A 15,656-nucleotide genomic window follows, 5' to 3' on the forward strand; every position below is an offset into this window, starting at 1 on the left:
CAGATCCTCCTCTTCTCGGGTCCCTCTACTGTGCTCCTGGCCCCTCCTTTCTGTTGAGTGCCCCCACAGCAAGCAGCTTGCTATGAGGGCACCCAAGCCCAGTCACAGGTCTGTGTATCCATTCAGACACTGAGCCCTGACCCGGCCCTGCTTCCTATCTCTCCTGATTGGCTCGTTGACTTTGATTGACAGCAGTGGGAGCCAATGGCGCTGTGTCTTAGCTAATCAAGAGAAAAAGTCTTAGGTGGCTGAGACATTCATGGACATTGCTGGACAGAGATGGGCGCAGGTAAGTATTAGGGGGGCCAAAGGGGGACTGCTGCACACAGAAGACTTTTTATCTTAATGCATAGAATGCTTTAAGATAAAAAAACTTTTGACTTTACAATACTTTAAGATTCAAAGTATTGATAGAGGTTATGTTTTTAATAATTACCTATTATACATACTGTTAAGCATGTACCCAATTGTTGTACTAGAATACAATTCTATAGGTTGTGCATAGTAGTATACCTGATAGTTAGATAATATGCTAATAGAAAAGTATAATTTTTTTTTAAATATAAAGGTTATCATGAAAAAAATATAACATACTTGTAACAAGGCTTTGGTTTGTCATACTTACTTTCAATAGATTTTTATTTTTCAAAGCAAAAGGTAGGCATAACAGAATATTGGCATTACAAAAGTCAATAAACACAACATCATAAACAGGTGACAAATAAAAACAATGTATCAGCAACAAGGCCCCATCTGGTGTATCAGGGCACCACAGTGGGCTGCCTGAGAGTATAGTATGTCCGTACCCCTAGCTAGTGGGTAAAAAGGTAGTATGGCAGCACTTAAAGAGAAGGGATAGGTGGCGCTGCTGGTGGCGAATATAAGGCCAGATACAGAAAAGAGACGGGTCCCAAAGACAATGGTGTCTGTGTCGGGTATCCTGTATTAGGGCTAGATCCAATGGTATATGGAATACCTATGAACACCCACTGTATAAAAACTTGGGTGCATGTAGGTACCCTATTGCTGGTAGGGTGAAAAAATCTATGTGCCAGAAAAATTGTGGCTAAGTCTTAATCGGTAGCCTTTTAAAAGTAAAACAAAACCAATTTTAATGTCTAACTTAAGTCAACAAATTTGTTGTTCGGGTAGAGTGGAAGAATCTTGTACCCTCTGCCAGGTTTCAATTACTGCCTGTGCCCCCTCCAGGTTGATTTTGCAATACCTACTGTGCTAGTAACTGCACAGCAAGTAAATTGAATCTTCTCAACTGAGACACGCACAGCAATGGAAACCTGAAAGAAGACCTGGCCCTTCCTAAATCTAATAAAGGAAAGTGATTTTATTTCCTTTTTAACACCCAGCTTCCACAAAGGAAGTGAAGGAAAATGTTCTCAATGGGGACTAAGATTAAAAGCTAACAAAAAAAGTTTTCATTAGAGTTGGACTTCAATAAAATGTTGCTACATAATTTTTTACCCAAGTTCTTTACATTTCAGGGCTTGAGTATTTCTATTACAGGCATAAACATACAAGTAATTTATTTATGGGTATGCTCCATTTATATTTTTTAATACCTAATTGTAATTAAAAGTCCCCAAAAATATAGAATGTTAAGTTAAAACTGAGTATAATTGGAATTGTACCGATGCAAAGACTAAAACAAATAGAAACATTTAATAACACTGTGTACTGAAGCACTTCAGTGTTGCAGTTCCTCGATTCCACCTCAGAGCGCCGCTGTTTGACCAATAAGGAGAAGAATACAGAACTGGAGATCCACTGGTATTTTCATCATTCACACACACTGCAGATCTGCATGAAGAGTCACAGCCATTTTCTTGATTCTCTCTAAACAGCTTAGTCTTTTTATTATTTTCACTAAGAATACCTACTTTTTTCTCTGTGGATTACAAATGACAAATATCCTAAAGGACACTTTTGGAAAGTGTTGAACATGGATAAGATGAAGCACCATTCACAGACATACAAAGAACTAAAATGGCAAGTAATTATTTCCTTCTATTTTTCTTGGTTGTTTCATTCAGTCTCAGGTCAGATTCATTATTCCATTGTAGAAGAAATGAGAAAAGACTCTGTTATAGCCAATATTGCAAAAGACCTGGGATTAGATATTAAACAGCTCTCATCAAGAAAGCTGCAAATTATATCACATATATCAGAGAAATATTTTTATGTGAATGTAAATAATGGAAATCTCTATGTGAAGGACAGGATAGATAGAGAGACATTGTGTGGGGCAGCACCTACCTGCTTCCTAACCTTTGATGCTGTGGTTGAAAATCCAATTAATGTTTTTAAAGTGAAAATAGAAATTCAGGATATTAATGACAATCCACCAGTGTTTTACCCTGAGAAGTTTACTATAGAAACTATTGAACTAGCATCACCAGGAACAAGATTTGCATTACAAAATGCAGAAGATCTGGATATTGGTGTTAATTCAGTACAGACATATAAACTCAGTGACAATTCACATTTTACATTAAATCAGAAGATTAGCAGCAATGGATTTCAATCGCCTGAGCTTGTGTTAGAGAAATCATTGGATCAAGAATTACAAAATGTTCATGAACTGATTTTAATAGCTCTGGATGGTGGAAATCCTGTAAGATCTGGAACAGCTGTAATACGAATCATTGTTACTGATGTTAATGATAATTTTCCAATATTTTCCCAAGAGGTATACAAAGTTAGTGTAAATGAGAATAGTGTGATAAACACTACTATAATCAATGTAAATGCAATGGACAGAGATGCTGGTACAAATGGGCAAATCACTTACTCATTCAGCAAAACTTCAGAAAATGTTCATCCATCTGGCCTTTTCAGCATTCATTCCAAAAGTGGTGACATTAACATCAACAAAATGTTAGATTTTGAAGAGGCAACAAACTATGAACTGTCTGTTCAAGCTAGGGATGGAGGAGGACTTGTTTCCCATTGTAAGGTATTGATAGATATCAGAGATGAGAATGACAATGCTCCAGAAATATCCATCAAATCCTTATCTTCACCCATTCCTGAGGATACTGCACCTGGAACAGTGATAGCGCTGATCAGAGTCCATGATAAAGATTCATTAGAAAATGGAGAAGTGGACTGTAGGCTCACAGAGGAAACACATTTTAATTTAATTTTGTCATCCGACAGTTTTTATACCATTGTTACCACACGTTTTATGGATCGAGAGAAAGTGTCTAATTATGACATCACAATCGTAGCTACAGACAGAGGATCTCCTTCACTTTCCAGTCAGAAAACCATAAAACTGGAGATATCAGATGTTAATGATAATCCACCATTGTTTATTAAATCTACTTATGTTGCTTATGTACAAGAAAACAATTTACCAGGAGCTTCAATATACAGTATGCAGGCCTCTGATGATGATACTGGAGATAATGCAAAAATGATTTATTCCATTTCAAACACAAATACACAAGATCTACCTGTAACTTCCTATTTTTCTCTTAATATAGAGACTGGAGTTATCTATGCCCAGAGATCATTTGATTATGAGCAGCACAAGGAGTTTTTAATAGAAGTGACAGCTAGGGACAATGGACACCTGTCTCTCAGCAGCAACACAACATTGATTATCAAAGTACTAGATCAGAATGACAATGCACCAAAACTCTTATACCCATCCCCAGAGAGTGGAGCATCAGCAGGGTTTGAGATGGTCCCTTTTGGTGCTGAGCCTGGATCATTAATTACAAAGGTGGTTGCAGTGGATGCAGACTCTGGACATAATGCTTGGCTCTCGTATCATTTCATACAAGTAGCTGAACCGTTTTACTTTACCATTGATGAACACACTGGTGAAATTCGAACACAGCATGTTTTCCAAGAGAAGGATGTACTGAATCACAAGGTTGTGGTGATGGTAAGGGACAATGGGATCCCATCTCTCTCTGCTACAGTTACCATCACTCTTGTTGTTGCAAATAATTTCCAACAAGTAGTTCCTAAATTTGTCAATCACTTCCCTGATGAAGAGACTCAGTCCAATCTGCAGCTGTACTTGGTAATTGCCCTAGCAGTCATTTCTTTGCTATTTATCATAACTGTCATGTTGACTGTTATATCTAAATGTAGGAAATCTAAACCATTCCAAGTATATGGACCTGTCAGTTCAAATTTATATCCTCAAGTTGATCCCAGGATGTTGTCTCAGTATGCCGGTGGAACACTAACACTTCCCTACTCTTACAATGTTTGTGTGGCTTTGGATTCTGGGGAAAGTGACTTTACATACATGAAAACTAATCAAAATGTCCCTGTGGATAATCTTATTGATGCTGATGATTTGGGTCTTGGAAATGAAAGTTTAAAGGCGGCTTTACCAACCAGCAGCCAAATTGGGGTGAGTTTTTGAAAACTGTAAGTGCTGTCCGTGTGTATCCCCTAGGAAACTCACATTTCATAATACTAGAGAAATAGCAATATATCTATATTGTGTCTCACTTGTCACATTTGAAATAAGTGACCTAACAGTTTCCTAACAAATTATCTTAGTATAACAAAAATTAAGAGTGTGTAAACCTTAATATATTTGAGTTTGGGCAAGTGCTTGTCCTTATGTATGTGGATCAGCACTTGGAATTGCAGTTTTTATATATAAACAATAAAAGTAAAGAGCTAATCAATATGATTTATATATATATGCTCATATACATAAACATGTCCCTATATACCTTACATGTGCAAATATGCTCACCTTAAATGAACCTTAAAATATGTTGCTGTGTGAATACAATATACACAGTGCAGAATACCAACTCAAAAACATAAATACTAAGGTACAAAAACCTTTATGCCCTGTACACACGATTGGTTTGTCTGATGAAAACGGTCCGTGTGTGGGCCCCATGTTTTTTTTTCCCATTGGTGAAAAAAAATAGAACCTGTTTTAAAATCTTCTGATGGTTAAAAAAACGATAGAAAAAAAACGATCGTCTGTGTTCCCCACTGGTCCAAAAATCCACGCATGCTCAGAATCAAGTCGACGCATTCTCGGAAGCATTGAACTTAATTTTTCTCTTCACGTCGTTGTGTTTTATGTCACCACGTTGGACATGATCGGATTTTTAACTGATGGTGTGTAGGCAAGAATGATGAAAGTCAGCTTCATCGGATATCTGATGAAAAAATCCATCGGTCCGTTTTCATCGGATGAACCGATCGTGTGTACGTGACATAAGTTTTAGGTACAGGATACATTTAGGGCACTGCACCTTTTATTCACATGGTATCGGAATTGATTCTGTAGTTCTTGATAGAGCAGGATGAGTTCAAACCTATGTAACCTGCATTTTTAATGCTGTGTCTGGGAAATGTAACTCTCGCCATTTGGTCAGGTGACCTTTGTCACTGATAGAGAATACAGGGAAATAAAAGATTCCAGGCTTTCAGTGGGTCAAGACACAGAGACATCTTCCAATGGAGATGCTTGTTCTGCTGAGAACTGTCAAAGGAAGGATTCCTCTACATTTTAGGGAGGCTTCCACTTTATTCTTCGTGTGTCTCTTGGAGTAGAACGTGCATGAAAATGAGTATGGGGTGTCGGGCCAGGGGTGCTTATAAGAGATGCTGGCACTTTGCCCTGTCTGGGCAATGTGATAGTGTGTTGTTCACAAAACTCATAGCATGATGAAAGGCTTAGCACAGCTGCTGTAAGCTCCTATATTAATGAAAATTATATGATTATGAGCTAAGTCGAGGAACTACAGTGCAGACTTTACCTCCATTTTTGTGGAGTAAATGCACAGGAGTTGGTGATTCCGCCCTTGCTTTAAGAACCAGGGGTTTAGAATGTTACCCCATAACCTTCAAAATTGGCTAATTTGCTGCAACAACTGTTTTATTTTTGTTTTGCACATATGTTGATTTACTGAAATTGTCTAAGTGAATAAAAGGCAAGTATTAAATGTAATACAGACTGTAGCCGTGATGTAATTGTAGGTATTTTATTGATTTTTGCAAGCCAATAAAAGTAATTTAGTGACTGATAATTGTATTTAGGTGTACTTTTATTTTTCTGTGATTATAAATAGTAAATACATATCCGGGTTACTATATAATGCATTTAAGGGTCTATTCACACCAGCAGCTGTGCTAGAACACAGCCTCTAGTGTGCGGTAGAGTGAAACAAGTGCCCATTGCACCAATCTTAGTGCATTGCAGTATTTACTTTTTTTCTTTAACCCCCCCTGTCGGTATCCCCGAGCGTGACTCGGGGTGAGTTTTTTCTGCTATAATCGGTAACCCCGAGTCACGCTCGGGGTAGATATGCAGAGCCTGCATCGTGCGCTGGCTTACCTTCTCCTGGATCCAGCGATGTCACCGCGCTGTGTGAGAGAGCGGGACCTCGCTCGATTCACACAGCGTCCTCCTGTGCCGCCGATCTCCGTTCCCTGCGACGTTACGACGCACGGGAGCGGAGATCGGCGCCAAATTCAAAAAAGTAAACAAACACTATACATACAGTATACTGTAATCTTATAGATTACAGTACTGTATGTAAAAAAAACACCCCCCCCCCCTTGTCCCTAGTGGTCTGCCCAGTGCCCTACATGTCATTTTATATAATAAAAACCTTTTTTTCTGCCTGCAAACTGTAGATTGTCCATAGCAACCAAAAGTGTCCCTTTATGTCAAAAATGGTTTTAGATCAGCTAGAAAACAGCGATAATAAATTATAATCACTTTCAGAATTGTGCGATAGCGATTTGTGGGGAAATTCGTCATAAAAAAAAAAAAAAATTAAAAAAAAATAAAAAAAAAGGGAAAAAAAAAAAAATTATGACAGCGACAATTTTGCAACTGAGAAAATTTCAGTGATTTTGATTTGATTACATCATTGAATAATTTTTATTAGAATTATATTATTATTTGTTATAATTATTTATAATTATTTATTATATTATAATTTATAATTTTGTTTTTAAAAAAAAATGTCATACCCGGGATGCCTATTAGACTCTTGTTTGGTCAGATTTAAGTGAGTTATTCCTAAGAATTGCAGTCCTACATTATTAAATGCCAAATTTCCTTGCAAATAATTGTACCGCTTTTGGTACGTAATTCCAGACAGAATCATACCGCCAGGGAGGTTAAAAAAAAAATTATTGAAATAATACAATGTAATATTTCATTACGTTTTATTGGACACAGCACAGTGTGAGGTGGAGTATTGTATTATGCGGTAAAAAGTACTGCATGCACTATTTTTTTCAGCTAACACCATCGCAATGCAAAGCAATGTGATGGTGTGAACTTGTCTAGTAGAAGTATTTTACGTTGTCTTTCTATGGGATTGTGCCGAAATAGCTGCCCAATGCAGTCTCACTGCACCTGGTGTGAAAGGGCCCTAAAACTGAATTAAGCAAAAAAACATGCAAGACGATTTGTGACTTCAGGAAATTTGATCATAACTACATGTTTGTAAGATATTATGACTATTTAGATATGTGGAGTAAGTATGTGGAAAAAGGTTATTTGATATTGTGTGATACGTTTTTTTTATATATCTCATTTTTCTTACTAGTAAGTTTATTATTACTCCTGTCATGTGTCTGGTACACTTGCTCTCTATCTATCTATCTATCTATCTATCTATCTATCTATCTATCTATCTATCTATCTATCTATCTTTTTATATAAAAATCCTTTAAAATTACCAGATTTCTTCATAAAAGTCTTCTAAAATGTTGTCTGATCTCCAGTTACGTAGTAATACACAATCAGTTTAAAGCCCCACACCATCTTTTGACATACTTTACATAGTTTGTTCGGGCCAGCTTATGTTCGGGCTGATATGTGAGGCAGCTGGGTGTGAGGTATAAACTGTATGCAGCTGCGGCTACATACAGAATACTGCACTGTGTTCCAGGTTCGAGCTGAGACTTCCAATCTCATACCCGAAACACAGTAGAGTCTATCACATTGGCACTCAGCCATGTATTCTATCAAAGAATACAATGCTTCCTCTGATTGGCTGAGTCCTAGGTTGTGACATCATCAGCGTGCCTCTCTGACTGACAACCAGTGATAGAATACATTACTTATTCTGATTGGCTGAGAGCTGAACCCAGAGAACAGTGCAGTATTCTGTATGTAGCCACAGCTACATACAGTTTATACCACACATCCAGCTGCCTCACATGTTAGTGAGGGACATAGTTTTTTTTGTCCAAGCTGGCCCAAACTATGTAAAGTTTGTCAAAAGATGGAGTTCAGCTTTAAACTTCGCACCCACAATGTAAAAATCTATAATATCTATACTGGTTAAACATTAACAGTCTCGTCTGGAAAAGAAGAGTACAATACCTGGTAGAATAGTGTCTCTTAGCTACTGAGTAGACTTTCAAAATGGTTAGGAGGACTATTCCTAAGACCTTTCCCACTTAATAACCGTTTCAGTAAATTGTGTTGGGCTGGGATAACTTTTGCAGAAATGCTCTCTTTGAGTTATGTATAAGTATATAGAATGAAGCATACAGAAAACAGAATACTTTATTAATCCTAAAGGGAAATTGGTGAATCTGGAGTGGGGTTGAAGTCTGGACTCTAGCATTGTAATTTCAAATACACATTTTATTTTGTGGTATATCCAGGTGATCTTTTTTAAAGAGTAGTTTTTTTTTAGGGTGTTCTACCGTACCATTCATATTAAGTGTTTTTTGCATGGCGGAACATTTGATTTTGCAAGTTCATTTTCTGAAGGAGTAGTAGTAGGCAAACAGTGCAATGCCTTGTCCACCATAAATGAAGGCATATTTATGTTTGTATTAGCAAGAAAGTGAAGATACAGTATATCTGATAAAATAGTGTGTTGGAAAAAATGTATGCTTTGTAATTTTTTTGTTTATTTCTTGCTTTGCAGAGTACAGTTAAGCTACGCGGATGTGCAAATAAATCACACACATTCCCACACCCGCATGCTGCCATACACAAAAGGCAGTGCTGCATAGAAAATGTGCAAGGGTGCCATTAACGCTTAATGGCACCCCTATACACTGCAAAACGATGTGATGTTTTCTGCATAAAAAAATGCAAGATGCAAAAGCACCGTGTGATTTCCGTGTGGCCATATTTTATTAAAGATGCAGAGACCTTTTCTTGCAGAAAACTCAGGCAGAATAGGCTGCTCATGCTACCACAGCATGCAGAGCCACATACATGTGAACCGGGCCTAAAAGAGATTTAGTGAGCTTACAACAGAATGTCTCACCTACTTTGTATTCAAAGTAACACCCAATCTGAATCAGAAAAGCTATCCACGAATAGTGCTGTGTAAGTCTCAGTGCTTCATCAGCAGAGGGGTTAGTGGTCCCTGTCAGTAGGTGGGGTGACACAGGAGTAACTTTTCTTGAGCACAAATTATTTGTAGTGAGTATTCTGCTAATGCTGAAACATGTAACTAGACATGGCTTTACTTAAAAGCAGTCATGCAATTTACTGGTTTTATAGCAATATTTAATTACTAATATTTAGATACAATATACTTATAGAAGTTATTTTTGTTTAACTCTAACTGCTATAATTACCTATTACCTATTCTACAAACTATGAAGCATCTACACAACTGTACTAGAATACCGTCCTATAGGCTGTACATTGAAGTATACCTGATTTCAGAAAAGTGTGCTAATAGAAAAACATACCTGATGGTTAGATTATGTGCTAATAAGAAGTTATTAAAAAGTGTAAAACTAAACCGCCTCATGAATAAACTAGTAACAAGTCTTACATTTGTCAGACTTAAAAAGAAACTGATTTTAAAGCTTAACTCCAGCCTAAACTTTTTCAGATAGAGTGGAGAAAGCTAAGAACTTCTGCCAAGTTTGTATTACTGTCTCTGTCCTGTCCAGGTCGATTTTATCATACTTCTTGTCCTGGTTACTAAACAGCAAGTAAACGGAATCTCCTCAACTGGGACACATACAGCAAGGGAAACCTTTACAGTAGATCTAACCAATATTGTATTTAATAAAGGTGATATTATTTCCTTTTTTGCACCCATTAGATTAAATGCATTACCACCCTCCCCTAGTGACCACACAGGAAGTGAAGAAAAAATGTCCTCAATAGAACAAAGACAGCAATAAAAATGCCAACTTTCCTTACACTGTTAAAAGCTAACAAAAAGGTTTTGGTTTGAGTTGGGTTTCAATAATAGTGCTTTTGAAATATACTGTAATATGCTAATGTTACCTATACTCATTACTTTAATGTAATGAAATATTTTGCAAATCTAAACAAATCTAAGTATATAATATAAAACTTTGAGCTAACTGCCATATAATAGAATTATTTTCAATACAAAGACTAAAAACAGAATGATTGAATAGCACTGTGTACTGAAACATTTCAGTGTTGCAGTTCCTCACTTACACCTCAGAGCGCCGCTGTTTGACCAATAAGGAGAAGAATACAAAACTGGAGATCCACTGGTATTTTCATCATTCACACACAATGCAGATCTGCATGAAGAGGCATAGCCATTTCTAGATTCTCTCTGAACAACTTACATGCATTATTATTTTCACAAAAATACATCCTTTTTTTCTCTGTGGACTACAAATGCTGAATATCCTTAAGGACACTTCTGGAAGATGCTGAACATGGATGAGATGAAGCACCATTCACAGATATACAAAGGAATAACATGGCAAGTAATATTTTCCTTCCTATTTTCCTGGCTGTGTCATTCAGTCTCAGGTCAGATTCATTATTCCATTGTAGAAGAAATGAGAAAAGACTCTGTTATAGCCAATATTGCAGAAGACCTGGGATTAGATATTAAACAGCTCTCATCAAGAAAGCTGCAAATTATATCACATATATCAGAGAAATACTTGTATGTGAATGTAGATAATGGAAATCTCTATGTGAAGGACAGGATTGATAGAGAGACACTGTGTGGGGCAGCACCTACCTGCTTCCTAAGCTTTGATGCTGTGGTTGAAAATCCTTTTAATATTTTCAAAGTAAAAATAGAAATTCAGGATATTAATGACAATCCTCCAGTGTTTTATCCTGAGACTTTCACTATAGATACTATTGAACTAACATCACCAGGAACAAGATTTACATTACAACATGCAGAAGATCTGGATATTGGTGTTAATTCAGTACAGACATATAAACTCAGTGACAATTTACATTTTACATTAAGTCAGAAGATTAGCAGTGATGGATTTATATCTCCTGAGCTTGTGTTAGAGAAATCACTGGATCAAGAATTACAAAATGTTCATGAACTAATTTTAACAGCTTTGGATGGAGGAAATCCTGTAAGATCTGGAACAGCTGTAATACAAATCATTGTTATTGATGTTAATGATAATTTTCCAATATTTTCCCAAGAGGTATACAAAGTTAGTGTAAGTGAGAATATTGCAGTAAATACAACCATAATCAATGTAAATGCAACTGACAGAGATGCTGGAACAAATGGGCAAATCACTTACTCCTTCAGCAAAACATCAGGAAATGTCCATCCTTCTGGGCTTTTTAGTATCCACTCCAAAAGTGGTGAAATCAAAATCAACAAAATGTTAGATTTTGAAGAGGCAGCAAACTATGAACTGTCTGTTCAAGCTAAGGATGGAGGAGGAATTGTTTCCCGTTGCAAGGTTTTGATTGAATTGATGGATGAGAATGACAATGCTCCAGTGATATTAATCACTTCATTATCTTCCCCCATTCCTGAGAATTCTACATCTGGAAAAATGATAGCTCTTATCAGAGTCCATGATAAAGATTCAGGAGAAAATGGAGAAGTGGGATGTAAGCTCACTGGGGAATTGCCTTTTAATTTAGTTTTGTCTTCTAGCAGTGTGTATACAATTGTGACAACAGGTCCTATGGATAGAGAGAAAGTGTCTAATTATAACATACAAATTGTAGCCACTGACAGAGGATATCCTCCACTTTCCAGTCAGGAAACCATCAAACTGGATATTTCAGATGTTAATGATAATCCCCCACAGTTTATGGAATCTACTTATGTTGCTTATGTACAAGAGAACAATTTACCAGGTGCCTCAATATACAGTATACAAGCTTATGATCTTGATACCGGAGAAAATGCTAAAATTATGTATTCCATTTCAAACAAAAATACGGAAGATCTTTCCATGGCCTCCTATTTATCTCTTAATATAGACACTGGAATAATCTATGCCCAGAGAACATTTGACTATGAGCAGCACCAAGAGTTTGTAGTAGAAGTAACAGCTAAGGATAATGGACAGCCACCTCTGAGCAGCAACACAACAATAACTGTCAAAGTAATAGATCAGAATGACAATGCACCAAAACTCTTATACCCATCCCCAGAGAGTGGAGGATCAGCTGGGTTTGAGATGGTACCGTTTGGTGCTGAGCCTGGATCAATAATAACAAAGGTGGTTGCAGTGGATGCAGACTCTGGACATAATGCCTGGCTCTCTTATCATTTCATACAAGTATCTGAACTATCTTACTTCACCATGGATGAACATACAGGTGAAATTCGAACACAACATGTTTTCCATGAGAAGGATACACTGAGTCACAAGGTTGTGGTGATGGTAAAGGACAATGGGATCCCATGTCTCTCTGCTACAGTTACCATCACTCTTGTTGTTGCAGATAACTTCCAACAAGTAGTTCCTAAATTTGTTAATCACTTCCCTGATGAAGATTCTCAATCCAGTTTGCAGTTGTACTTGGTAATCGCCCTAGCTGTAATATCTTTGCTATTTATTATAACAGTCATGTTGGCTGTTATATCTAAATGTAGGAAGTCTAAACCATTCCAGGTGTATGGGCCCGTCAGTTCAAATTTATATCCTCAAATTGATCCCAGGATGCTGTCTCAATATGCCAGTGGAACACTAACACTTCCCTACTCGTACAATGTTTGTGTGGCTTTGGATTCTGGAGAAGGTGATTTTACATACATGAAAACTAATCAAAATGTTCCTGTGGATAATCTGATTGATGCTGATGATTCTGGTCTTCAAAATGAAAATGTAATGGAGGCTTTGCCAATCAGCAGTCAAATCCAGGTGAGTTTTTGAAAAATGGAAAGCACTATACAATTTACTCCCCTAAGCACCTTACATTTTATAACACTCCAGATAAATCGCAATAAGTCTGTACTTTATCTCAAATATTACGATTGAGATAGGTGATCTAACAGTTACCTAACAAATTATCTTGGTAAAGGAAAGATTAAGTGTAAAAAGTAACACAGTTTGGAAAAGTTAAGCAGCCCATAGATTTAACATTTTTTTTTCTAAATTATCTATTCCCCATCAACATTGACTCACTTCCGCAACACTATTGTGTTTTGCCAAAGGGGAGCCTTCCCTGCAGACTGAACACAATGATCACTGCTGGCAGGTATAGCCAGTGACCGCATGTAACATATCTGCCAAGCTGCCTGTACCGAAATCAACCAATATATTGACTTCAGTACAACCAGCCTACACATAGATGGATCGAATCTTGCCCAGTCCCTCCTGAACCGGCTGGGATTCAATCCATCTATGTCTGGATTAAAGTTTAATGAGGATTACAGGGGAAAGAGATGCTTTGGAAACAAATGTGGGGACTAAGGCAATCTTCAAGTGTGTCTACAGCAAAAAATGAAAATAAGTCTGTGTATAGTTAATTCCTTTGATATTCCATAACAATTTTCTTGTTTGTCCTGCAAGCTACCTATTCATTCAAACACTTCCAGTGTTGGGTAAAGAATGCTATGTTTTTTTCCTTGCACTGGTAACTTCCATATCTAATTGCAACATGATGGAGCACAATGGAAGCTTCCTCTTGTTTAGGAATTATGACAAGGCTTCTTTAACCATAGGAAATATTGTATCATGATGAAAGGCTTAACAAGGCAGCTGGAATGTTCATATTTCTATTTGAATTCTATGGTTATCGACTACAGTGTGGGTTTTACCTCAGTTATTGTGGCGTACATGGTTGGTGGCGAAGCCCATGTTTTAAGTACCATGGGTTTAGAATTTTCCCCCATGTCCTTCAAAATGGGCCCTGCTAATTTGCAGGGACAACTGTGTTTCATTCTGTTATGCATTTTGATATGCTGATTTACTGTAATTGTCAATTCAGACTACAAAACTTGATGTACTGACGGGTAATTTATTGATTTTTATAGGAGAAAAAAATACTTATAACTTCTGCTGACCAATAAATATAATTTAGTGAGTGGTAATTATATTTAGGTTTAATTGTATTTTTTTCTGAGGTTACAAATAGTAAACAAATATTTGTGTACTATATAATGCAGTTTAAACTTACTGTATGCCTTGTACACACGATCGGAATTTCTGATGGAAAAAGTCAGATGAAATATTTTCATCCGATATTCCGACCATGTGTGCCCCATCTGAGTTTTTCCATCGGAAATTCCGACGGACTTAGAAAGAGAACATGTTCTCTTTTTTTCTGATGAAAAAAATGTATATCGGAAATTCAATACGTCTGTATGGAACTCCGACGGAGAAAAAAACACGCATGCTCAGAATCATGTCGACGCATGCTCGGAAGCATTGAACTTAATTTTTCTCGGCTCGTCGTAGTGTTGTACGTCACCGCATTTTGTAGAGTTTAAACCCGACGGAAATTCCGATCGTGTGTACGGGGGCATTACTTAGGCAAATAGACATACGAGCTAAGATGTTTGACTCCAGTATGTCTGATCATAACTATTAGGTGGATTCAGAGAGAGATAGGCTGGCGTATCAGTAGATACGCCGACCTAACTCGGAATCTGCACCGTCCTAAGTTTAAGTGTATTCTCAAACTGAGATACACTTAAACCTATCTAAGATACGACAGCCTGCGCCGTCGTATCTTAGGGTGCAATATTTAGGCTGGCCGCTAGGTGGCACTTCCGTTGAGTTTGGCGTAGAATATCTACATGACTAGATACGCCTATTCCCGAACTTACGTGCGTCCGTCGCAGTAAAGATACGCCTTTTACGTAAGGCGCTTTCAGGCGTAAAGTTATTCCATCAAATAGCTGGCCTAGTCAATGTTAAGTATGGCTGTCGTTCCCGCGTCGAAATTTGAAAATTTTACGTTGTTTGCGTAAGTCTTCCGTGAATAGGGCTGGACGTAATTTACTTTCACGTCGAAACCAATACGTCCTTGCGGCGTACTTTGGCGCAATGCACACTGGGATATGTACATGGACGGCGCATGCACGTCAGGTCACAACACATTAACATAAAACACGCCCCCTCATCCTAATTTGAATAAGGCACGCTACGCCGGCCCTATTTACGCTACGCCACCGTAAGTTAGGAGGCAAGTACTTTGTGAATACAGTACTTGCCTCTCTCACTTAAGGCGGCGTAGCGTAAATACGATACGCTACGCCGCCTTAAAGTTGCGGCGCTCTATATGAATCTAGCTATCTGTGTTTGTAAGATATTATGACTATTTAGATATGTGGAATAAAATTCTTAGATATTGTGTTTTCAGGTGGTTTTTTTTAATTACATTTTTCTTAAAGGACTCTGTCTATCTGTATACAATCCTTTCAATTTACCAGATTTATTCATGAAAGTCTGATCCCCAGCTAAGTCACAGTAATAGTTACACACAG

The 15,656-nt window shown here is 37.4% G+C and overlaps 2 protein-coding genes across 10 annotated transcripts in view; both read left to right on the forward strand.

Moving 5' to 3' along the window:
- Positions 1-15,656, forward strand: part of LOC120932477 (protocadherin gamma-B2-like) — a 353,457-nt gene that overhangs the window by 127,965 nt on the left and 209,836 nt on the right. The window contains exon 1 of one of the 9 annotated variants that reach the window (XM_040344851.1): positions 1,175-4,390. The exons of the other annotated variants lie outside the window; for them this stretch is intronic. Coding sequence (XP_040200785.1) covers positions 1,958-4,390 — 2,433 coding nt within the window. The 5' untranslated portion in view covers positions 1,175-1,957. Of the gene's footprint in view, positions 1-1,174; positions 4,391-15,656 lie in introns of those variants that run through there. 9 annotated transcript variants of the gene reach the window in all.
- Positions 7,925-13,098, forward strand: LOC120932481 (protocadherin gamma-B5-like). Its single transcript, XM_040344875.1, has one exon. It carries the CDS (start codon positions 10,645-10,647, stop codon positions 13,096-13,098), a length of 2,454 nt encoding a protein of 817 aa, XP_040200809.1. The 5' UTR covers positions 7,925-10,644.

Source organism: Rana temporaria, chromosome 3 (assembly GCF_905171775.1).
Source record: "Rana temporaria chromosome 3, aRanTem1.1, whole genome shotgun sequence".
NCBI classification, from domain to species: Eukaryota; Metazoa; Chordata; class Amphibia; order Anura; family Ranidae; genus Rana; species Rana temporaria.

Excerpts from the sequence above, each read along its gene's own strand:
- LOC120932481 (XM_040344875.1), top strand. The coding sequence starts at position 10,645 with ATGCTGAACATGGATGAGATGAAGCACCATTCACAGATATACAAAGGA.